This window comes from Podarcis vaucheri (assembly GCF_965113315.1).
Source record: "Podarcis vaucheri genome assembly, chromosome: 2".
Classification (NCBI taxonomy): Eukaryota; Metazoa; Chordata; class Lepidosauria; order Squamata; family Lacertidae; genus Podarcis; species Podarcis vaucheri.
This window is the reverse complement of record NC_138760.1, coordinates 128,800,322-128,825,360: the sequence shown is the minus strand read 5'-3', so window position 1 is coordinate 128,825,360 and position 25,039 is coordinate 128,800,322. Positions and strand designations below refer to the sequence as shown.

The 25,039-nt window shown below is 46.3% G+C and overlaps 1 protein-coding gene across 18 annotated transcripts; it reads left to right on the top strand.

Moving 5' to 3' along the window:
* The first annotated feature begins 3,509 nt into the window (after positions 1 to 3,509).
* Positions 3,510 to 24,257, top strand: LOC309527329 (uncharacterized protein). Of its 18 annotated transcripts, XM_082214090.1 has the most exons (6): positions 3,519 to 3,620; positions 18,657 to 18,834; positions 19,714 to 19,865; positions 20,772 to 20,834; positions 21,430 to 21,522; positions 22,360 to 24,257. In XM_082214090.1, exons 2-6 carry the CDS (start codon positions 18,743 to 18,745, stop codon positions 23,820 to 23,822), a joined length of 1,863 nt encoding a protein of 620 aa, XP_082070216.1. In that variant the 5' UTR covers positions 3,519 to 3,620; positions 18,657 to 18,742; the 3' UTR covers positions 23,823 to 24,257. The 18 variants fall into 18 exon arrangements, with proteins under 18 accessions (XP_082070215.1, XP_082070205.1, XP_082070220.1 ...); XM_082214089.1 differs by lacking the exon at positions 18,657 to 18,834 and having other exon boundaries at positions 3,510 to 3,620; positions 19,724 to 19,865; positions 22,363 to 24,257; XM_082214079.1 differs by lacking the exon at positions 18,657 to 18,834 and having other exon boundaries at positions 3,510 to 3,620; positions 19,724 to 19,865.
* The last annotated feature ends 782 nt before the right edge of the window (positions 24,258 to 25,039 follow it).

Genomic DNA, 25,039 nt, shown 5'->3' with positions numbered 1-25,039 from the left:
GAGTCAGCTTATCAGTCTCTACAGACTCGAGGGAGTTGACCAGCATATCATAGCTGTCATCAAGGGAACTCAGGACTATAAAGACTTTGTCCTCTTCCCCCACAGGCCTCCCTCTTAAGGCTAGCTCCTGGAAACAGCCTGTTAGGAATTTTAGGTGGTTTACCAGGGAGTCCCCCGGTTTCTTCCGACACCGGTACAGTCTCCTGGTCAGTGTTATCAGTGAGCCAGCTGTCTCTCGCACATGGACAGCCTTGAGCGCATTCCACGCCTCACTTGCCGTCACCTTATCAGCTACGTAGACTAGCTGGCTGTCGTCCACTCCAAGGATGATCGTAGCCAAAGCTTTCTCATCCTTTTGAAGCTGGGCCTCTGCTAGTGCCAGCTTTTCATCGTCGTCCTCATCCTCCTCAGGGGGCTGCGGTGGCTCTTCCACCACTTTCCACAGGCCTTCACGCTTAAGGAAGTGTTGCATGCGGACCGACCAGATGCTGTAGTTCGTGGCCGTCAGCTTCTCTAACAACACACCAGTTCTGGACTGCTCCATCCCTGTAGTTCACCTCCAGCACCCACGGCTAGATAACTGCCACCTGTACTCTTGCGCAGCGGAAGCGTGCTGGGCCCATAACCCTGTCGCATATTCCACACGGCGTTTTCAGCAAAACACTTAAGAGTTCCAGGTTTTCCAGTGCAGTCCTTTTTTAATGTGAGCTTTGTACAGGCTATATAGCCAGTGTGGTGTAGTGGTTAAGAGCGGTAGTCACGTAATCTGGGTAACCGGGTTCGCGTCTCCGCTCCTCCACATGCAGCTGCTGGGTGACCTTGGGCCAATCACACTTCTGTGAAGTCTCTCAGCCCCACTCACCTCACAGAGTGTTTGTTGTGGGGGAGGAAGGGAAAGGAGAATGTTAGCCGCTTTGAGACTCCTGAAGGGGAATGAAAGGTGGGATATCAAATCCAAACTCTTCTTCTTCTTCTATATACAAAAGAAACAGTCCATACAGAGTACTTACAAACGAATACTCTGCACCACAGCACCACCACACTACAGCACAACCACCACACCTCCTGTTAAACAGGCTTTCCTTTTTAAAACAGGTGATAGCCAATTACACTAATCACACTCCTGCTGAGTCACTCTGACCCAGCAGAGTATTGCATCATCCTGTTGAAGCCTGCAGACTTATCCAGTATCCTGCGAATCCCAACAGATGCAACCCCCTTGGACCGCCATCAAAAGCGGAGGTTCTTCTTATAATTGGATTTTATTGGCTGTGCACTAGAGGAGATGTGGACACTAGAAGCTATATGTGGTTTGAAAGGTGTGAAGGTGGGGAGAACCTTGTTTTGACCGATGTCGTTGGGAAACTAGGGCTTAACCTCACCACCACCAAAAAAAGAGTGTGGATTTAAGGAGGTGTTGACATACAACCTATTTTTAAGAGAAAGGACATTGGCTAAACAAAAAAACGCTACCATGGAGGTGAGAGGAATTTCACAAGGGCACATGAATAGCAGTGGTCCCCGAATGCTTGGAGAGAAAAACCCTTCCCGTCTAAGACAAGGAAGAAAATGGTGAATGTTTGAAAGTTGTTGATCAACTAAAAGGAGAGGCCTGTTGTTTATCTTGAAGTGGGATGGAGAGGGAGCTGAGTTGAGGAGGACTTCATCTTGTGACTTCAGGTCCGCCCTGAACCACGCTGGAATGACAACATTGGGACAACATTCCTACTGCCCAAGGTTGCGATAGGAAAAACATTAGCAGCAGAGATATACCCATTTTGACTCTCCTGCACCCTATCTGCATAACGTAGCAATTATAAAATATAGATGCGCATTTACTCTCACAAGATTGAATATACTGCCTTCGGTTGTACTTGAGGGACAATTCCAACAAATTCCACACGAAAAACGATTATGTCCCTGTGGAGATGGCAGTACCAAATCAGTGGCGCATGTCCGTCTGGTTTGCATTCTTTATAAATATTTTAAGAGTGAGGTTATCAGCCCTATTTTATTGTCCATTCCTGGTCTCCCAGCCACTGTCACAGTGTTTTTTTCTCTCAGCAGACCAAGATGAGCAAGTGACATCAAAATTTGCAAGGTTTTTAGCTGGGGCAATTAGAATAAGATCCACTATCTGACTATTGATTCAAAACCCCAAAATGTATTTTATATAATTGCGTTTTTATCTTTTCGCCGCTTCCGCGCATGCGTTTGATATCATTTTGAGCACCTGCACATATGTGAGCGGCGAAACGTGGAAGTAACGCACTCCGTTACTTCCAGGTCGCTGCGGAGCGCAACCTGAAAATATTTAAGCTGAAGCATATTCATCCCGAGGTATGACTGTACTAGGATAGAGAGCTGACTGCACCTGTGATTTTACAGTGGTACCTTGGGTTACATACGCTTCACGTTACATACGCTTCAGGTTACAGACTCCGCTAACCAAGAAATATTGCATCAGGTTAAGAACTTTGCTTCAGGATGAGAACAGAAATTGTGCTCCAGCGGCACAGCGGCAGCAGGAGGCCCCATTAGCTAAAGTGGTGCTTCAGGTTAAGAACAGTTTCAGGTTAAGAACGGACCTCCAGAACGAATTAAGTACTTACCCGAAGTACCACTTTATGATGCACAATTTTAATCAATGTGTGCCTCTTTCCAATGTGTGTATGGAGGCCCAGTGATGCCACACACACACACACCCCCCTGTTAGGCCACATTCACACCACATATCCAAAGCCCCATGAAACCCCCTAAGATTTCTGGGAGCTTGTTTTGCTGGTTAAGGGTGCTGAGAGTTGTGACAATAAACAATTGTATGGGGTGCACAGTTCGACACACAACTTTTGCAGGGGTTACATTTCGGTGATAGGTGTGTAAAGTCGAAATCACATATGGTCAGGACAAACCCCTGGGAATGAATCCATCGGACCATCCTTGCCTTCTGGAACCAGCAGCCGGATGGCTCTTAGACCCCCGTCCTGCCCCCACCCCACCCAAGTTTTTTAAAGCTCTCTGCCCTGTGCAAAGAGAGCTTTAAAACTCTCTGCCTTCTGTGCCTGCAAGTCAGTTGTATATATTTTTACTTTTTCGGTGTTTCCTTCCCCCTGTAAAGGATCAGGACTGTGCAATTTTGCAGCTAAGCGATTGTGATGGAGCAGGGCGAGCTTGGCACCGGTTTTGTGTCTCTGCTGGTTCTCTGAAGCTGAAATGAAACATTTGCACCAGCCACTTCTTGCTGGATTCTCCTCTCGCCTGTTACTTTTGCAACAACAACAACCCTGTGAGGTGGGCTAAGCTGTGACCAAAACTGCACATCCTTATAGTGTTTTTCTGTGCCCATCCCGCCCTTTATATCTTCTCAGTAACCTTGTGAGGGAGGGGGGCGCTTGGAGGGGTCCCCATAAGCAGAATCCGCTATGTCTCCAGCACCACGCAGTTTGGGTGGGGGTGGGAGAGACGCTGGTTCTTTAAGGGTTAAAAGGAGCGATTATATTATGACAGAGGATTTCCTGGGGGGGGGGAGGGGAAAAGCGGCACTTCCTCCCCCCTTTGTCACATTTGACAAGCTGCGAGGGAGGAGATTTTGCAGCGCGGAAGACTGTGCCTTTTGCAAGGTAGGAAAAATAGGGATATATTGGGGGGGGGGGGGAAGGGGGCTCCCGTGTCAGAGCAGCTCCTTTGCAGGAGAGAAGCCCTCCGGGAGAGGGAACTTTTGCAAAGGGGCAGCGGTGGGAGGGCGCATGCGTGGGGTTGCCCCCCCCCAATTCAGCCCCCCAAGAGCTGCGATGAGTGCAAAAGGCTTTAAGGGGTGCAGGGGCGCCCCAGGAGGAGAGCAGGCGGGGGAAGAGGCAGTTTTAGGGTGAGCGTGGAAACCCCCCACCCAAAAGGAAAGGAGGCAGGATGGCTCTGGGAAGAGGGAGACCTTCATGTTATGGGGAAAAGGGGGGGGGGAGGGCAGGGTCAGCTGGAAACTCATTTCAACACTACGTGGCATGGGCTCTTTTATCTTCGATGCCTTCCCTGTCTGGGGGGGGGGGATCAGGAGGAAAGCCCCCAAGGAAGACGCAGTCTCTATGTATAGCAGACCAGCCCTAGGAAGGAACCAAGGTGCTGGGAGAGATGGAGGAGGGAAGACTTTATGGATGGGAAGAGGAGAACCACTGGCCATAAAATGTCATCAGTTTCTCACCACCAGCAACTTGTGCAGCAGCAGAACTGGGGGCTCCAAGCGCAGTCAGCTGCCTATACCAGGGACGCGGACTTATAAAAAATATTGGGGGGGCCGGGAAAGCTCGCGAAATGTAAATAAGCTCATGAATATGCAAATAAGCTCATGAATATGCAAATAAAGTGGCGCCGCCCCCTCATGAGCGAATAGGAGAGAGCGTGCTGCTGCCTATTTATCAGCTCCGGAACAGCTGATATGCGGGAAACCTGGGGCTAGAGGCAGGAGCCCCCGCCCCCGGGGATTCCCCTGTTCTCGCGGGGGACGGCCGGGGCTCTCCGGCTAGGGCGCGCGGCTGGCTGGCTGGCGAGGGAGCAGGTGGGGAGGAGGCGGGGGACGGCGGCGGCGCCCGAGATTATTGGGGGGGCTGAGCCCCCCCAAAAAATTTTTTGAGGGGGCTCAAGCCCCCTCAAGCCCCATGGAGTCGGCGCCTATGGCCTATACAGTCATACCCTTGCTCTACCTGGGCTACTATTGTCGACACGGACCGGCAGCAATTGCTCTTCCGGGTGTTCAGACGTGGTTTCTCAGCCCTGCCTGGGGACTGAATCTGGGGCTTCCTGCCTGCGGAAGAGATGCGCTGCCCTCAAACTACAGCCCCTTCCCCTAAAGCAGGGGTCTGCAACCCGCGGCTCCGGAGCCACATGTGGCTCTTTTACACCTTTGCTGCGGCTCCAGGGCTGATACAAGCGAGGGGAGGAGGCGCATTGTGCGCCCCGACACTCCCCACTGTGGCGGGCGCTGTACTGGCTGTGACGTTGCATGGGGGCGGTGCATGCGTTAGTCATGCACTGTCCCAACGTCACCTTCCCGCCCGCTGTCAGATCGCGGCTCCGGAGATCTATTTGTTGTAAATGTCGCAGTGGTTTTGCGGCTCCCAGTTCTTTTTTCCCTTCGGAAACGGGTCCAAGTGGCTCTTTATGTCTTAAAGGTTGCAGACCCCTGCCCTAAAGTGGGGGTGGGGGAAAGGAAATAAATGTTTTTAATGGTGGTGGGAAGAAGATCCACTTTCAGGCATGACTCCACTTTTCATGCATGGCTTCACATTCACCAGGAAAATGTCTTGGGCAGGAAACTGACTGCAGGGCCTCTGAGGCTCTCTTTTCTTCTTCGGGAACTTCTGAGCTCTTCAATCCAAGCGAGGATGGAAGGAGGAAGATGGACGGTTGACCTGCTCAGGCTGTCTCCTGCATCCCTCCAAGCAACCTCTGAGCGTTGCCTCCCAGGACCCTCAGAAACATCTGGTGAGTTCCAGGAGAGAGGGACTTGGAGGGATGGAGAGTGGAAGCAAGGAATAAGATAAAGGGGGGAGGTTTTACTGTGGAAACTGTGTATTGGGCCCCCAATATATTGGGAGGCTTCCCCTCCCAAAATATCCATGGAGGAAAATCCCTGGAGTGGCTCTGAGGCCGCCTTTGCTTCTCCCTCACCCATAAAAACCTGCAGCTTGTTTAAACTTCTGAGTCCTGCAATATAGTTCCAAAGAAGCTGGATTTATGGTCTTCTCCAAAGTCTATCCCCTGGAGCATGCACCAATATGTTGCCAGAAGAGGAGGAATAGGCAGAGGATCCCTATATAGATATAAAAACAACTGAGTTCAATGGGATCTACTTTCAGGTCACTACTGTGCCCCCCATGCCATGAGGCCTGGGTGCAAGTCCCATTTCCACCTGGCCAAGGGGGTGGAGCCCAGGCTCACCTTGAACAGCTGAAAGAGGCCACTGGGAGGCCACTGGGACATTGCTGGAACATCTCTTGGGTTGGGGCAACTGGCTAAAATGCTTTAAACGGTTCTGATTTTGGTTCCTCTGTTTTGTTTTTGTCAGGTTGGTGTTGGTTAATTGTTTAGTTGGGGTCGGTGGTTATTTTAATTTGGGTATAGCTGTAAACATGTTGTTATTATTATTATTGGTTTGTTCTTATTATTGGTTTGTTTGTTGCCTATTCTTATTATTGGTTTGTTTGTTGCCTGTATAGGATATTTCTGTTTTTTATGTTTGATGTTTTGTTCTGTTTCTATATATGCTCTTAGCCGCACTGGGTGGCTGTGAGAAGCCCACCAGATTGGGGGATATAAATTTGTAATATATTTGTAATATATATATTGGGCTTCTGCAGGGGCTGGAGAATATCAAGGGCAGAGGAATCCCTGCAGCTTCTCTGAGGCTCCTTTTACTTCTTCCTCCCTCCCTCCCTCCCTCCCTCCTTCCCAAGGAACCTGCAGCTTCTTTAGGCTTCTGAGCTCCTCAGGAAGGATGAAAGAGGCTGATCCTCTTTGACCCTCTTTCTGCTAATAACAACCCCTTGAAGATCCCGGGCCCCAGGGAAATTAGACTGGCCTTGTCTAGAGCCAGGGCCTTTTCAGCCGTGGCCCCGGCCTGGTGGACCACTCTCCCACAAGAGACCAGGGCCCTGCGGGATTGGACATCTTTCCGCAGGGCCTGCAAGACGGAGCTGTTCCGCCTGGCCTTTGGGCAGGATGGAGTTTGACTTACTTTCCTTTGTATAAAACAAGCCCGAAAGAGGCACCCAACCTGCTCACAGGTCCTTGTATGATCAGTGGAAACAGTTGGTCCTGGCAAGTATTAACCACTCTCAATTCCAACCTGATAATTGCCAACGGCTTAGATTTTAACTTGTCTGAATTAATTTTAAGATGTATTTTAATTAATTGATGTCTGTTTTTATGCATATTGTGTTGTTTTTATGATGCTAGCCACTCTGGGCCCTGCCTCGGCCGGAGAGGGCAGGATACAAAAATTATTATTATTATTATTATTATTATTATTATTATTATTATTATTATTATTATTCTCCTGCAGATCTAGCAAGAATGGAAGGTGGAAGATGGACAGTTGACCTGGTCAGGCTGTTTCCCACCACCTCTGACTGTTCTCTCCCAGGACCCTCAGAGAGATCTGGTGAGTGGCAGGGAATGGAGATGGGAACCTGGGGAGATGTTGTGGGTGAGGAAGCCCCCCTGGCAAGAAAACGAGGAAGGCTGCAGGGCCAGAGTTCTGGGCTGTGAGAGATGAAAGGTAGAAAAGGAAAGGAATGTTTTTCAGTGGTGGCATGGGCGCAAGATTTTTGGTGGGGGCGGCAGGCCTTTTGTTAGGGGGGCAGCACTGGCATGATTGGTCAGTTAGTTAAGTATTTCTAATGTTTTACCTGATCTGGGGGGCTGCCCCCCACCCCTCCGTGGCTATGCCCATGAATGGTGGTGTGAAGAAAATTCTTTTTCAGAGTATAATGTTGTCTTGGGTCCTGAATCTTCCGACACTCGCTGGTATAGCTGCAGCAATTGCCAGATGAGGCACTGAATGGGCTTCATCTCAGTATGGAGACAGATTTCCCCCCAGTTTGCAGCAGCCAAGCTGCCAGGTCAGCAGTGAGAAACTTGTGGGTCATGGCAGCAGTCCCTCTCTAGCCCACAAAGCCATTTTCCTCAAACCGTGTTCTGCTGCCCTACATATCAGAGGTCAGGGGCCAGGATGTGACTGCAAAGGATATGTATCAGGATCCCGAAAGTGCACCGCTGATTGTTCCTTGGCACCTGAGACTTTCTGTCAGTGCAGGTCAGCTGATGAAACCTTATGATTATGATGCGGCACTTTGGGATCTTCACTAGTTGCAGATCTCGCAAAAATCCCTGTAATTGCTCTTAAAAGTCTTATTAGAGGAACGTCTTTTTCAAAAGAGTGCCGAATTTTTATTCACCAGCTGATGTCGCTGTTTGAGTCACTCCCTCTCTGCGATTTTCGACCCCCTTCTCAATCTATGTCCGTCTATGTCAGTCTTATGCAATTCATTTCCGTTCCTCAAACCAGGAAATGTCGGTCTAAGAAAATGTCGGAGCGCGTGAGTCAGCAGAGGTACTGTATTTTTTGTCCCATAGAACGCTCCGTCCCATAGGACGCACCTAGTTTTTTGGGGGGGAAATAAAGAAAAAAAAATTCCTTTATTTCCCTCGCAAAAGCAGGTCGGGGAAACCGAACAAGGTCGAGGAACAGCGGGATGGCGATGCTGCGCCTCCCTGCTGTCCCCCGAGCTTGTGGGGCTGGCCGATGTCTGCCCGGCGCGAGGGGCACTCTGCTTCAGCGCACTCTGCCCCCCGGGTGGCATTCTGCTATCCGCAGCGTGGGGAGCCCTGGCGGCCTGTGTTTTAATTTGTTGTTAGCTGCATCGAGCCCGGTTTTCTGAACCAGGAAGGGTGGAGTATTAAAAAAAAAAAATTATTTATTTATTTATTTATTTATTATTCTGCAAACCTAGCGAGGATGGAAGGAGGAAGATGGACAGTTGACCTGGTCAGGCTGTCTCCCACCACCTCTGATTGTTCTCTCCCAGGACCCTCAGAGAGATCTGGTGAGTTCCAGGGAATGGAGATGGGGACCTGGGGAAATGTTGGGATTGAGGAAGCCCACCTGGCAAGAAAACGAGGAAGGCTGCAGGGCCAGAGCTCCGGGCTAGCAGTGATAAAAGGTAGAAAGAAAGGACATGAATGTTTTTTAATGGTGACATGGGCATAGTCAGAGTTTTGGGGCTGTTGTCTACCAGCTCCATCACAGGCTAAGTCCCTACCTGCACACAGACTGTGCTACATGCTATGGTTATCTCCCGCTTGGATTGCTACAATGCGCTCTAGGTGGGGCTGCCTTTGAAGGTGACTCGGAAACTACAATTAACCCAGAAAGCAGCAGCTCAACTGGTGACTGGGAGCAGTTGCCAGGAGCATATAACACTGGTCTTAAAGGATCTACATTGGCTCAGAGTATGTTTCCAAGCACAATTCAAAGTGTTGGTGCTGACCTTTAAAGCTCAAAACGGCCTCGGCCCTGTAGACCTGAATGAGCATCTCCACCTCCTTCGTTCTGCCCGGACACTGAGGTCCAACTCTGAGGGTCTTCTGCTGGTTTCGTCACAGTAAGAAGTGAAGTAGTGGAACCAGCCCTGTGGAACACCTTCCCGTCAGATGTCAAGGAGATAAAGAACTACGTAGCTTTTAGAAGACGTCCGAAGGCAGCCCTGTATCAGGAAGTTTTTAATGTTTGCTGTTTTCCCTTAATTTTAGCAGGTGATGACCAGGGCAATAATGGTTCTCGGGGCTCATCAGAAAGAAATAAGCATGAAGCGAAGAGAACAAATGATAGCCCTTCGTGTGGTAAAACGTTCAAAGGTAAATCGAGCCTCAGCCCACACTGCAGAATCCACTCAGAGGAGACACTGTGTAGATGCTTGGTGTGTGGAAAGAGCTTCAGTGACAGCTCAGGCCTAAGAGCACATCAAAGAATTCACGCAGGACAGGAATCATACCAATGCCTAGAATGTGGAAAGAGTTTCAAGTGCCACTCAAACCTTACAAGACATCAGAAAGTCCACAGCAGGGAGAAACCACATAGGTGCTCTGAGTGTGGAAAGAGCTTCAGTTGCAGGAGAAACCTTACAGAACATCAAAAACTTCACACAGGGGAGAAACCGTATACCTGTTTGGACTGTGGAAAGACCTTCCGCCACAGCTCAAGCCTTGCATCGCATCAAAAAATCCACACAGGGGAGAAGCCGTGTAAATGTTTGGAGTGCGGAATGAGCTTCGCTCACAGCTCAAGTCTTATATCGCATCAAAGAATTCACACTGGGGAGAAATCTTATAAATGTACGGAGTGCGGAAGGAGCTTTGCCCATGAATGTAACCTTACTTCACATAAGAGAACCCACACAGGGGAGAAACCATATAAATGCTTGGAATGTGGAAAGAGCTTCAGCCAGAGTTCACACCTTAGTTCTCATAAGAGAACTCACACTGGTGAGAAGCCGTATAAATGCTTTGAGTGTGGGAAGAGCTTCAGTCAGAGTTCACACCTTACTGTGCATGAGCGAATCCATACAGGGGAAAAACCATATAAATGTGTGACATGTGGAAAGAGCTTTAGTAACTGCACATACCTTGCTTGCCATTGCAGAATCCATACAGGAGAGAAGCCATATAAGTGCGTTGAGTGTGGAAAGAGCTTCAGCCAAGGTACAAGCCTTCATATACATCAAAAAATTCACAGAGGTGAAAAACCGTATGCATGTTTTGAGTGTGGAAAGAGCTTCACTCAAAGCTCAAGCCTTGAATGTCATCAAAGAATTCACACAGGGGTGAAACCATATACCTGTTTTGAGTGTGGAAAGAACTTCAGTCACAGCAGAAGCCTTACATATCATCAAAGTACTCACACAGGGGAGAAACCATATAATTGTTTGGAGTGTGGAAAGAGATTTGCACATGGAGATAAACTTACTATTCATAAAAGAACACACACAGGGGAGAAACCATATAAATGTTTGGAGTGTGGAAAGAGATTTGCACATGGCTATAAACTTACTATTCATAAAAGAACACACACGGGAGAAACCATATAAATGTTTGGAGGGTGGAAAGAGATTTGCACAGGGATCTAAGCTGACTTCTCGTAATACACTCAAAAAGTAAAACTCTCTCTAAAGCTTATCGCCTCCTCCTCCACTGGGAAGTCGAGGAGGAAGAAGTTACATAAGCCATGATAAAGCGGTCTCACGACTTTGGGTATGTTATAACAATGTCCCAATGGGAAAATCTGTCGAAGAATAATTGGAAATTTACCACGTGCTATGCCATAAGGGAAAACTTTTTAAAAATGCAGCACCAGTGGTATTTGACTCCATGGAAATTAGCCAAAATGTAGAAAGGAGCCAAAAGTAACTGTTGGAGATGTGGAGATCAAACAGGCTCACTGTATCATATATGGTGGCAATGTAGTAAAATAAAATTTTGGGAGGAAATCCATTCAGAATTAGAAAAAATGTTAAGACTTTACAGTGTTACCTCGGGTTAAGAACTTAATTTGTTCTGGAGGTCCGTTCTTAACCTGAAACTGTTCTTAACCCGAGGTACCACTTTAGCTAACGGGGCCTCCCGCTGCTACTGTGCCATTTCTGTTCTCATCCTGAAGCAAAGTTCTTAACCCAAGGTACTATTTCTTGGTTAGCGGAGTCTAACCTGCAGCGTCTGTAACCCGAGGTACCACTGTAATAAAAAAGCCAGAGGCATATCTGTTGGGGATCACTGACTCCGATATTCAAAAAAACATTAAAGGTATTTTTTTTTTTTGTATGCAACAGTGGCAGCGAGAGTCCTTATAGCCATCAAGGTGGAAAAGCGACATAATTCCTTCCAGACAGGAGTGGATTCAAAAATTGACTGAATATGCTGAATTAGATAGCTTATCAGGAAAAAATAAACCGAGAGCTGAATTTGGATCAAAATGGGAGGCCTTCAGAATATATCTTAAACAAAACTATACCATGTTAAAAGCTATAGCTACTTTTGAGTGATCTCAGCAGTCTTTATTAATTGCTTATATAAATATTACTGAACTGTGTAAAAATAATATAAAAAATAGTATTTTGGTATGGCAGTAAAGTTATGTAGAAAGAACAAAGGAATAAACGGGAGGTTGGGTTTAATGATAATGAGATATTTTTTACTGTAACATGAAATTGCAATCTCAAATTTATGTCATATTCTTTATCTTAATAATAACAAAAGATAGCGTAAGTTTTCTTTTCCTCCCCCCCCTTCTTAATTTGTACTCTTTATCGGTATTGCCTTTTTGTAACATTTTTCTCCAGTTATGTAATAAGCATGGAAAATATAATAAATTTTTAAAATAATAATTGGAGCTTCGCTGTTGTGAAACTTCATGGAATTCATACAAGAATTCACATGGGAGAAATCATATGCCTGCTGTCACGGGGGGCTGTCAACTGCTCACTGGGCTAGCTGCCTGGTGAAATCAGTGGTGTGGAGAGCTTCTTTCACTTAAATCCACGTAAATACAGAGATTACAATTACTTCCTGGCTTTCCGACTCTTCCTGCATCTGTATTTTATGCAAGGAGTAAAAATACATCTAATCCTCTCTATATATATATATATATTTGCTTTCGTAGATTTTCACGGGTACAGGAATGCAGGTTTTGGTGTCTTCGGGTGTCTTCCCGTGTAAGAGTCGGGGTGTCTGTGCGACGTTTCGACGAGGTCTCACTCGTCATCTTCAGGCTGGTGCTTTCGGCTTCTTGTTACTGGAACAGAGCAGAGTCTGGTGTTTGAGTTCCTATAAATACTGTTGAGGGGTGTGGTGTATAGCCTCCAACGTTCTGGGCAGAGAGGAAGTTCCTAGATTAGTGTTGATCACCCAAGATATCCCTCAAGTAATTAAGGAACAAAAGAAGAAAAGGCACACTAATCTAGGAACTTCCTCTCTGCCCAGAACGTTGGAGGCTATACACCACACCCCTCAACAGTATTTATAGGAACTCAAACACCAGACTCTGCTCTGTTCCAGTAACAAGAAGCCGAAAGCACCAGCCTGAAGATGACGAGTGAGACCTCGTCGAAACGTCGCACAGACACCCCGACTCTTACACGGGAAGACACCCGAAGACACCAAAACCTGCATATATATATATATATATATATATATATATATATATATATATATATATTTGCTTTCGTAGATTTTCACGGGTATAGGAATGCAGGTTTTGGTGTCTTCGGGTGTCTTCCCGTGTAAGAGTCGGGGTGTCTGTGCGACGTTTCGACGAGGTCTCACTCGTCATCTTCAGGCTGGTGCTTTCGGCTTCTTGTTACTGGAACAGAGTCTGTTCCAGTAACAAGAAGCCGAAAGCACCAGCCTGAAGATGACGAGTGAGACCTCGTCGAAACGTCGCACAGACACCCCGACTCTTACACGGGAAGACACCCGAAGACACCAAAACCTGCATATATATATATATATATATATATATATATATATATATATATATATATAATTTTTATTAATTTACAACAAAACAAAACATACATAAAATTTCACATCCAATTTTCACAAATTACTTCTTTTCTGGACTTCCTTCAGCTTCCCCCAAAACCATCCATAGTCATAATTTTCGATACGCATTTCATAATTTATATTGACATTATTTATATCCTTAATTTCCTTCTCTTTAGACAATACTTCTTAGTTTTTTCACAGTGCTTTTTTAAACCCCTCTAGCGTTATCTGTCCCTCACTTATACTTTCCAGATATTCCACAAATTTCCCCCAGTCTTCGATGAACCTTTGGTCTCTTAGGTATCTAATTTTCCCAGTCAGTTTGTCCAACTCAGCATAGTCTAACAGTTTCATTCTCCATTCTTCCACTGTCGGTATTTCCTGTTGTTTCCATTTCTGAGCCAGCAACACTCTTGCTGCAGTCATTGCATATTGGAAAAAATTACAGTATTTTCTCTTTATCTCCTTTCCTAGTATTCCTAACAGAAAGGTCTCAGGTTTCTTTAAAAATGTATATTTTAGAATTTTCTTCATTTCATTATATATCCTTTCCCAGAAACCTTTCACTTTCTTGCATTCCCACCACATATGATAAAAAGAACCTTCTTTGACTTTACATTTCCAACACTTATTACAGGTCTTATACATTTTTGCTAATTTCACCGGTGTTATATACCATCTATAAAACATTTTCATGACATTCTCTTTTAATGTCATACATGCTGTAAATTTTAAATTTTCTTTCCATAGTTTTTCCCAATCCTCAAATTGTATGTTATATCCAATATCCCTGGCCCAGTGTATCATGACCGACTTAACTTCCTCGTCTTTCAAATTCCATTCTAGCAACAATTCATACATTTTGGATAAGATTTTGTAACCATTATTTATTATTTCAATCTGAAATTTTGAATACATCTAATCCTAAGCTTTAGGAAGAAATTTCTGACTGCAAGTGAGATGAGCTACCTTGGAACGTGGTGAACTCTCTTTCCTTTTTTTAGGTTTTTCAGCAGAGGTCGGGTTGTTTTTCCTGCATTGCAGGGGGTTGGACTAGATCAGGGATTGTCGACCTGGTCCCTACCGCACACTAGTGGGCATTTCAGGATTCTAACTGGGCGGTAGAGGGTTCTGAATCCTCCTTCCATCAAGTCCTGGTGGGCGGTAAGGAAATCTTACCATCAAGAAAGATGCATTAGTGGGCGGTAAGTATAAAAAGGTTGACTACCGCTGGACTGGGACGCGGGTGGGGCTGTGGTCTAATGTGGTGTAGTGGTTGAGAGCGGTAGTCTTGTAATCTGGGGAACCGGGTTCTCGTCTCCGCTCCTCCACATGCAGCTGCTGGGTGACCTTGGGCCAGTCACACTTCTTTGAAGTCTCTCAGCCCCACTCACCTCACAGAGTGTTTGTTGTGGGGGAGGAAGGAAAAGGAGAATGTTAGCCGATTTGAGACTCCTTAAAAGGGAGTGAAAGGCGGGATATCAAATCCAAAATCATCTTCTTCTTCTAATCCACAGAACCTAGGGCTTTCCGATCAGGAGGTCGGTGGTTCGAATCCCTGCGACGGTGTGACCTCCCGTTGCTCGGTCCCAGCTCGTGCCAACCTAGCAGTTCAAAAGCACATCAAAGTGCAAGTAGAGATTTGCACATGGATCTAAGCTTACTTCTCATAAAAGAACTCACATGGGATAAACCATATATATGCTTGGAGTGTGGGAAAAGATTTGGTCAGATTTCACAACTCATTTTGCATAAGCGAATCAAGAGGAAAGAAATATTGAGATGCTTGTAATGCGGAAAGCATTTTAATTAGAGCACCGCTGTTGCTAAACTTCATGGAATTCATACAATAATTCTCATGGGAGAAATGGTACACCTGCTGTCACGAAGGTGCCGTCAACTACAGGGCTGGCTGGCTGCCTGTCTGGTGAAATCAGTGGTGCTGTGAGCTTCTTTTGCTTCTTTCATTTAAATCAACAAAAACACACAGAAACATGGAATGTATGTCCTCAAAAACCTGAGCTGTTGCCTAGAGTGAGTGTTCCTGCCCCCAGCAGTTACTTCCTGGCCTTGAGTCCCTTCCTGTTGTCTACGGGGGCCGCTAATGGAAAATCTCTGTGTCTGTTTGGCTTTCTGCTCTGTGAGATGAAGGGCACGCCTGGTTGTAGGGGAAGGAGGGGACTCCAGTATACTAGAGACATCGTGTCGCTTGGCTGCTGTGATATTTCTAACGCAACAGGCTCCTGTCTCTGTTCAGGGCTGGAGCACCTGCTATCTTGCTCCTGTTGATCCACTATTTCCCAGCTCCTTCCTTCCTTCTGCGGTGTGTCCCATCTCAAACCACCGCAATTCTAGGTCCATACTCCCTTCCTCTTCCCCTTCTCTGAAGCCTATTGGAGTGGCAGTCTCCACCACTCTTGCTCATCTCATCTTTGAAAACAGACCAAAGGATGGCCTAATATGGTCACAGTCTTGTCTAAGGAAGCATGTTGTGTGGAAAGGCAGGGACAGGCCTGAGCATCATGCACTGCTTCTGAACTACTGCAGGTTTCTGGCCTGTGCTCTTGGGTACACGATGGTGCCATCCATGGACCTTGGGTCAGATCCTGCAAAACAGTTATTGAAAGCGGACCAGGATTCATTGCTTTTGTTTTGTAGCAGTTGGGTAATTTGATTGTAGTTGGTAATGAGGCATTTCCCTTCTTTCCTCCAGGTGTGTCCCACCTTTTCCTTGTAACTTCTAGATGAATTAAAGCATTATATTTGAGCATAATCATGGGGGTCAGAGTAATACATTTTGTTACATGTGTGCTGTGAGGAGATTTCACCCCTCCCATACCCAAGAATCTCCTGATCATCTCCTGATGGTCTCTGCTGACTCTCCAGAGAGGAGGAGGCGTGTCCTGCCTATCTACTTATTCTGCCCAGCAACATATCATTGTGTGTGTGAGTGAGAGACAGTCAGTCAGTGTATCGGAGAAAGTGAGAGTGTTAGAGATTCTAGAGATAAGATTGCTGCTAAGTGCAGCTGCAGACTCTCAGTGTAGCATTGATTTATGCTTAGAATATTCAGCTCTGTATATAGTTTTGTATCATAGTTGTAGTTATAGAATAAAAGGAAGATATTCTACAGAGCTGCTCTCCGAGTGGTTTATACTCTGCAAGACTCTGCAAAACTCTGCTGCGCAACGACTGTATTATTGAGACAGTGAATCCGGTGCTCTCAGCTCTAAGCTGTGAGTCCACAGCACCGTGACCTGTTCCTGTGACAAAGGAGGTCTCTGGCGGTGCTACCCAGCTCCCCTAGCCCAGTCGGGGTTGAGGTGCAAGAGTCCAGTTGGTGCACTGGCTCTAGGGCGATGCTGACATGCTGTTGTAGTTACCTTTCACTGGAAAGGTGGAATATAATCAGGTATACCTATAAATGCACATGCACAAAAACACATGCATACTCAGAAATAATAAAATTCCTTGCTTATAAACCACTGCAGGAGGAAGCAACGCCTTGAAGCAACATTCCAACATATTGTTAGTTACAAGCAGGCCAACTAATTCAGATTAAGACCATCAGCTTCTGTCCATCTTTATAGAATAAGTAAAAATGCTATATTCTTAACCATATTGGATTATCTTTTTTTAAAAAAGGGAAGGGGGAAATTGAGTTCCCCTAAGTGTTTTCATTTTGAAAATCTTAACGCACTTCTAGTCATGCAAATTCTTCATAGCTTTCCTGAAAGCTCTAATGGAAACTTTTGGAACAGGGCAGAATTAAAGCAGTAAACAGTTCCATTTTAGGAAGAAAGTGAAGAAAACTGCCTTTTAAAAAAATACAGTGGTACCTCAGGTTACAGACGCTTCAGGTTACAGACTCTGCTAAGTCAGAAATTAAAGGAAAGTCCTCCTTCTGAATATAACTACTGCATTATGGGGAAGCATTTCTTCTTTTCTCTTGCATTCTGGGAAGTCTTGCTTGTAGGCTTTTCTCTGCTTTTACACACACACTGCACAACCTGTTCCTGTTCAAAAGACCAAGACATTCCCTCATTTCTTTACACTGACACTATGACCTGTTCTTAATGCACAGCTGACCACATCTACGGAATTCACTTATTATATTCTTTCATGTTATGATCAATCATTAGTAATTGTTTTAGTCATGTTATATTAATCTTTAGTTATAATTTAATTAGGAGGTTTCATGCCTGTCTAGTTCCAGTTTAGTTTCTCAGCCTTTAATCTATAAGTGATTAATGATCACATGTAATTCACGCCTTGTCCAACCTTGTACTTACGTTAACCAATCAGCAACAGGTTGCTTTGTGTTTGTATCAGCCAATCAGCCACAAGCACACCTGTGGCAATGTTTTGTAATATTCAATAAAGGAGAGTTCCCGGGGCTCGCCCCGGCAGACGCCTCTCTCACATGACACCTGCTACTCGTCTGTCGTTATTCCAACCCAACAAGAAATAGTACCTCAGGTTAAGAACTTAGCTTCAGGATGAGAACAGAAATCGTGTGGCGGCGGCAGCGGGAGGCCCCATTAGCTAAAGTGGTACCTCAGGTTAAGAACAGTTTCAGGTTAAGAACGGACCTCTGGAACGAATTAAGTACTTAACCTGAGGTACCACTGTAGAAGACATTGCAATTATTCAGCCTGGAACTTGCCAGCCTCTGGAGTTCAGTTTGCCAAGTCACCTCTGTCCCGAAGGGGGCATAGCTGGCAAACCTGCGGAGGCGAGAAAAGCCATGGGGGGCAACCAGTGGGAGTGGAGAGGAGTCCCTCCGAAGTTTTGGAGAGAAGATCTTGAGAGGCCAGGGGCTGAGCTGGATTGGAAAGCAGTAAATAAAATGGAAACATTTCTTTTAAATAAAAGCATACACGTGCTAGGAACTCCACAAGAGCTGAACTATTGTTTAGAATAGAACAGAATGAATTGTAAGAATACAATTTAAGAACCTATTTATAAACTGAAAACAAGATGAGAAAATAAATATAATCAGCCCAACAGTTACCAATAAAGTGCATGTATTACTCAGCCATAAATAAAACTTTCAGAAATCCAACTTGGTTAGGAAGCACCCTAAATTGACAGCATTCATAGCTGGGATCCAGGGAATCGCTTCTGTCAACCGGAGGGAAAGTTCTGTTGAACAAATGAAATTGTTGGAGAGGAAATTGTTGGAATGCTGATGAGAGAGAGAAATGCAAGATGGGGGGCATCGTGTTGGGCTGCGACAGATTGTAATGGGTTGCTTCCATGTCGGTTCAGCAACAAATTGGGGGGTGGGTGGGAGGAATCACCCCCCCAACCGCCTTGTATTTCGCCAGAAGAAAGGTAGCAACCCTCTTTTATGGGGTACAAAGAATCCCCAGCACCTTATAGTTTGGGGTGGAGGGTGGAGTGGGGAGGGGGGAATACTGGCTCTTCAAGGGTTAAAGGCAGTGATTATATTGCTAGAGAGGACTTCCTGGGGGAGAGGGAAGCGTCACTTCCTCCTCCGTCTGTCACATTTGAACAGCTGCGAGGGAGCAGATTCGGCAGAGCGGATGACTGCCTTTTGCAAGGTAGGAAAAGAGGGGGATTTATTTTTGCGCGGTGAGGGGGCTCCCGTGCCAGAGCAGGAGAGAAGCCCTCCGGGAGAGGAGCATGCATGGGGTTGCACCCCACATTTGAGCCCCGAAAGAGCTGCGGGGAGAGCAAAGGACCTCGAGGGCTGCAGGGGCGCCCCAGGAGGAGAGCAAGGCAAGAAGGCGAGGCGGGGGGGGGGGAGAGAGGGAGTTGTAGGGTGGGGTAGGGAAACCCCCCCCCCAAAAAAAAAAAGAGGAAAGGGGGCAGGATGGCTCTGGGGAGAGGAGGAGGGAGGCATGGATGTTTTGGAGAGAAAGGGGTCGTGTAGAGAGGGCAGGATTAGACCAAAGGGGGGGGGTCTTGGATGGGGGACTTTCTGCCTGCTTAGGAGATGCTCCGCTCTTGAGCTACAGCCCCTTCCCCTAAAGTGGGGCTGGGGGCAGTGGCGTAGCGTGGGTTCTCAGCACCCGGGGCAAGGCAAGTAATTTGCGCCCCCTAACCCGTGGATTTTAGCACTCGAGTCTCTTCCGTGCCCCCCCCAGATGTTGCGCCAGGTGCGGCAGCCCCCCCTTGCACCCCCACGCCACGCCACTGCTCTCACCACAAGTCTTCAGGACAGCCATCCGAAGGCTGGCGGCGGGAGGAGGTCTCTCCCGCCTTGGAGAGGTTCCCGCTTCCTCGAGGGGGGGCAGCCAAACGCGCCCCCCCCCAAATGTTGCGCCCGGTGCGGCTGGCACCCCTGGCACCCCCCACGCTACGCCACTGGCTGGGGAAGGAGGTGGAATGGAGGGAGGCAGCCAGGTCACAACTCCAGGCTGGCAGAGAGAGAGAAGGGAGCCAAAAAAGGAATGTTTTGAATGGTGGTGGGAAGAAGATCTTCTTTCAGGCATGACTCCACTTTCCTCGCATGGTGGGGTTCAGGAGGGGGGACACTCCTCTTTTATCATGGGAGCTCCACACCTAGGCAGGCTTATCATTCACCAAGAAAATATCTTGGGTGGGAAAATGCCTGCAGGGCCTCTGAGGCTGCCTTTGCTTCTATCTCCCTCCCAGGAACCTGCAGCTTCTGAGCTCCTCAGGAAGGGTGGAAGAGGCTGATTCTACAAACCTAGCAAGGATGGAAGGGGGAAGATGGACAGTTCACCTGGTCCGGCTGCCTCCCACAACCTCTGACCGTTCCCCTCCAGGACCCTCAGAGAGATCTGGTGAGTGGCAGGGAATGGAGGTTTGGGGAGTGGAAACAAGGAAATTCTGTGGCAAGATAAATCCCTGCAGGCTCCCTTTGCTTCTGCCTGAGTTACAGGGGGTTGGGGGGGGAGGATGGATGGATGGGGGGGGGAGGAACCCCCCCAAGTGAGCAGAAAAGACACAGGGGGGAGAAAAGGCAAGAAGGTCTTGACTGGAATAAGGGAGGGGAAGGGGACCAATGGGTTTCTGTGTGTCAGAAGAGGGAGAATATGCACAGCAGTCCATGGATGTGGAGTGGAAAGTCTGTTGCAAGATAAATCCCTGCAGGCTCCCTTTGCTACTGCCTCCCTCCCAGGAAACTGCAGCTTGTTTAAACTTCTGAGTCCTGCAAAATAGTTTCAAAGAGGCTGGATCTGTGATCCTAGAAATGAGCTGAGCTGGGGCTCCCAACCTCTAGCACCATCTGAGGCTGGGGGAGGTCAGCTGAGTTACAGGGGGTTGGGGGGGAGGAGAAATGGATGGATGGGTGGGGGGGGGAGAGGGAACCCCCCCCCAAGTGAGCAGAAAAGACACAGGGGGGAGAAAAGGCAAGAAAGTCTCGAGTTGAAGAAGGGAGGGGAAGAGGACCAATGTGTTTCTGTCTGTCAGAAGAGGGAGAATATGCACAGCAGTCCATTGCAGATTTACTCTTATGTAAGCTCCACTGAGTTCAACAGGATATACTTTCAGGTCACTACTGAGTGTACCATGCCGGCCTTAAGAAAGATAGAGGAAGCAGACAGATTAATTTGGAATCAGAAAAAGATGTTTAAAAACTGTTGGGGACTGTTGCAGAGGGGATGTCCAGCGGCAGGAGAATATCTAGGGCAGGAGAATTCCCTGCAGGGCTGCTGAGACTTCCTATGCTTCTTTTTCCGTCTCAGGAAAATGCCACTTGTTTTGCCTTCTGAGTTCCTCAGGAAGGATGAAAGAGTCTGATTCTCCTGGTATGCCTCTCCTGGTATGCCCCGCAGAAGACCTTAAGGCCCATGAATAATCATAGTTTGGGCCCTAAGGAAGTCAGATTATCCTCCACCAGGGCCAGGGCCTTCTTAGTGATGGCTCCAACCTGGTGGAATGCTCTGTCCCATGAGCCCAGGGCCCTGCAGGATTTAACTTCCTTCTGCGGGGCCTGTAAGACAGAGCTATTCCACCTGGCTTTCAATTTGAAATTAGCCTGATCTTTTATTCCCCTTCCTTCCCTCCACCTTCCCTTTTTATGAAGATTACCCGCTCTGGGATCCCACAGCTAATTCTCCCCTGGTCTCCTCGCTGGCCCAAATAGGACTAACTTAGCCAGCTAGCCCTGGTGATCATCTAATGTTCAGGTGGATGGATTTCCACCTAAATTGATTTTTGAATTCTGAATTTATTGTTATTCACATTTTACACTGTATTTTATGCTGTTTTTTGTTGCATCAATCAAGTGTTTTAAATTTGTTGTTAGCTGCATTGAGCCCGGTTTTCTGAACCAGGAAGGGTGGAGTATAAATAAAAAAGTATTTATTTATTTATTTATTTATTTTTATTCTGCAAACCTAGCGAGGATGGAAGGAGGAAGATGGACGGTTGACCTGGTCACGCTGTCTCCCACCACCTTTGAATGCTCCCTCCCAGGACCTTTAGAGAGATCTGGTGAGTTCCAAGGAATGGAGATGGGGACCTGGGGAGATGTTGGGGGGTGAGGAAGCTCCCCGGGCAAGAAAACAAGGAGGGCTGCAGGGCCAGGGCTCTGGACTGGCAGAGATTAAAGATAGGCAGGAAATGAATGTTTTCTAATGGTGACTTGGGCATAGCCAGTATTTGGGGGCTGCTGTCTACCAGCTCCATCTGGTACACAGGCTGAGACCCTACCTGCACACAGACTGTGGTACATGCTTTGATTATCTCCCGCTTGGATTGCTACAATGCACTGTAGGTGGTGCTGCCTTTGAAAGTGACTCGGAAACTACAATTAATCCAGAAAGTGGCAGCTCAACTGGTGACTGGAAGCAGTTGCCAGGAGCATATAACACTGGTCTTAAAGGATCGACATTGGCTCAGAGTTTGTTTCTGAGCATTATTCAAAGTGTTGGTGATGACCTTTAAAGCTCTAAACAGTCTTGACCCTGTAGACCTGAAGGAGCATCTCTAACCCCAGACACTGAGGTCCGGCTCTGGTTCCCTCGTTGCCAGAAGTGAAGGTACAGGGAACCAGGCAGTGGGCCTGCTCAGTGGTGGCACCCTTCAGTTATCAAGGAGATAAAGAACTATGTTACTTTTAGAAGACATCTGAAGGCAGCCCTGTATTGGGCAGTTTGATGTTTTATATATGCTGTAAGCTGCCCAGCGTGGCTGGGGAAACCCAGCCAGATGGGCAGGGTATGAATAATAAAATCACCATCATCATCATCATCATCAGATGTTACAGAAAGTCTCACTAGGATTGTGATTTGGATTACATTTTTAATTGTCATCTTCCCTTAACTTTAGCAGGTGATGAACATGACAGTCATTGTTCTCGGGTCTCATCAGAAAGAAATAAGCATGAAGTCAAAGGAAGGACCTTTCAAGATCAACAAGAAACAAGACCACAAGAGAAAAACCAAGATGAGATTGGGAGGAATAAAGGTCTTCTTACGCAGACTGATGACGGCCATCGAATCCCAGTCCAGAAAAAACATCAGAAGGGGAAGAGAACAAATGAGAGACCTTTATGTGGCAAAACATTCAAAAGTAAATCTAGGTTCAATTCACACTGCAGAATCCACACAGAGGAGAAACCGTGTAAATGCTTGGTGTGTGGGAAGAACTTCAGTGACAGCTCTGGCCTAAAATCACATGAAAGAATTCATGCAGGACAGGAATCATATGGATGCCTAGAATGTGGAAAGAGTTTCAATCGCAATTCATACCTTAAAAAACATCACAAAGTCCACAGTGAGGAGAAACCGTATATCTGTCTAGAGTGTGGAAAGGCCTTCACGTACAGCTCAGGCCTTGTATATCATCAAAGAATTCACACAGGGGTGAAACCATATACCTGTTTTGACTGTGGAAAGACCTTCCGTCACAGCTCAAGCCTTGCAATGCATCAAAAAATCCACACAGGGGAGAAGCCGTATAAATGTTTGGAGTGTGGAATGAGCTTCACTCACGGCTCAAGTCTTACATTGCATCAAAGAATTCACACTGGGGAGAAATCCTATAAATGTTCGGAGTGCGGAAGGAGCTTTGCTCACAGGGCTTACCTTACTTCACATAAGAGAACCCACACAGGGGAGAAACCATATAAATGCTTGGAATGTGGAAAGTGCTTCAGTCAGAGTTCACACCTTACTGTGCATGAGCGAATCCATACAGGGGAAAAACCATATAAATGTGTGACATGTGGAAAGAGCTTTAGTAACTGCACACACCTTGTTTGCCATCGCAGAATACATTCAGAAGAGAAGCCATATAAGTGCTTTGAGTGTGGAAAGAGCTTCCGGCATGATGCGGGCCTTCATATACATCAGAAAATTCACAGAGGTGAAAAACCGTATGCATGTTTTGAGTGTGGAAAGAGCTTCACTCACAGCTCACAGCTTAAATGTCATCAAAGAATTCACACAGGGGTGAAACCATATACCTGTTTTGAGTGTGGAAAGAACTTCAGTCACAGCACAAGCCTTACATCGCACCAAAGAACTCACACAGGGGAGAAACCATATAAATGTTTGGACTGTGGAAAGAGATTTGCACATGGATTTGGCCTTACTTCTCATAAAAGAATTCACACAGGGGAGAAACCATATATATGTTTGGAGTGTGGAAAGAGATTTGCACATGGATCTGCCCTTACTTCTCATAAAAGAATTCACACAGGGGAGAAACCATATATATGTTTGGAGTGTGGAAAGAGATTTGCACAGGGATCTAAGCTTACTTCTCATAAAAGAACTCACATGGGATAAACCATTTATATACTTGGAATGTGGGGAAAGATTTAGTCAGATTTCACGACTCATTTTGCATAAGTAAATCAAGAGGAGGAAGAAGTATTTAGATTCTTGTAATGAGGAAAGCAGTTTAATTAGAGCACTGCTAATTTGCAAGATATAGGTTTATTGGATTTGGAGGGACATAATAAGCGTTGGGGTTAGCACGCTTATTGAATTTATGGAAAGGCAAAAATACACAGAGATTTCTCAAATCATACTGTAAGGAGATCACTTCTTACAGTTTGGGAGAAATACAAAGATCGGTTGGAGCCTAAAATCCCGTGGTGGGCCTCTCCAGCAGAGGCCACAGTAGTGAAGAAAAAAAATATGTTGTGAAATTGGCCTGCTTATAAAATAATTTTAAAAGAAGATAACCAACTAAAAGTTAAAAGTTTTGAGGAATTAAGAGATATTTACCACATGCTATGCCATAAGGGAAAGCTTTTAAAAAATGTAGCACCGGTGGTATTTAACTCCATGGAAATTAGCCAAAATGTACAAAGGAGCCAAAAGTTACTGTTGCGGAGATCAAACAGGCTCACTGTATCCTATATGGTGGCAATGTAGCAAAAGAAAGAAATTTTGGGGGGAAATCCATTCAGAATTAGAAAAAATGTTAAGACTTTCCTTTACAGTGGTCTCTCGGGTTAAGAACTTAATTCGTTCTGGAGGTCCGTTCTTAACCTGAAATTGCTCTTAACCCGAGGTTCCACTTTAGCTAATGGGGCCTCCCGCTGCCACCGTGCGATTTCTGTTCTCATCCTGAGGCAAAGTTCTTAACCCAAGGTACTATTTCTGGGTTAGCGGAGTCTGTAACCTGAAGCGTCTGTAACCCGAGGTACCAGTGTAATAAAAAAGCCAGAGGCATATCTGTTGGGGATCACTGACTCAGATATTCAAAAAAATATTAAAGGTATTTTTTGTATGCAACAGTGGCAGCGAGAGTCCTTATAGCCATCAAGGTGGAAAAGCGACATAATTCCTTCCAGACAGGAGTGGATTAAAAAATTGACTGAATATGCCCAATTAGATTGCTTATCAGGAAAAAATAAACCGAGAGCTGAATTTGTATCAAAATGGGAGGTCTTTAGAATATATCTTAAACAAAACTATACCATGTTAAAATCTATAGCTACTTTAGAGTGATCTCAAAGTATTAATTGCTTATATAAATATTACTAAACTGTGGA

Bases quoted from the DNA above. Each gene is read 5' to 3' on its own strand.
- LOC309527329 (XM_082214090.1), top strand. From the start codon at position 18,743: ATGGGGTTGCACCCCACATTTGAGCCCCGAAAGAGCTGCGGGGAGAGC. The intron at 19,866-20,771 runs GTGAGTGGCAGG...TTTCCGTCTCAG, and splicing joins AGGACCCTCAGAGAGATCTG to GAAAATGCCACTTGTTTTGC. The intron at 20,835-21,429 runs GTATGCCTCTCC...CTGCAAACCTAG, and splicing joins GAAAGAGTCTGATTCTCCTG to CGAGGATGGAAGGAGGAAGA.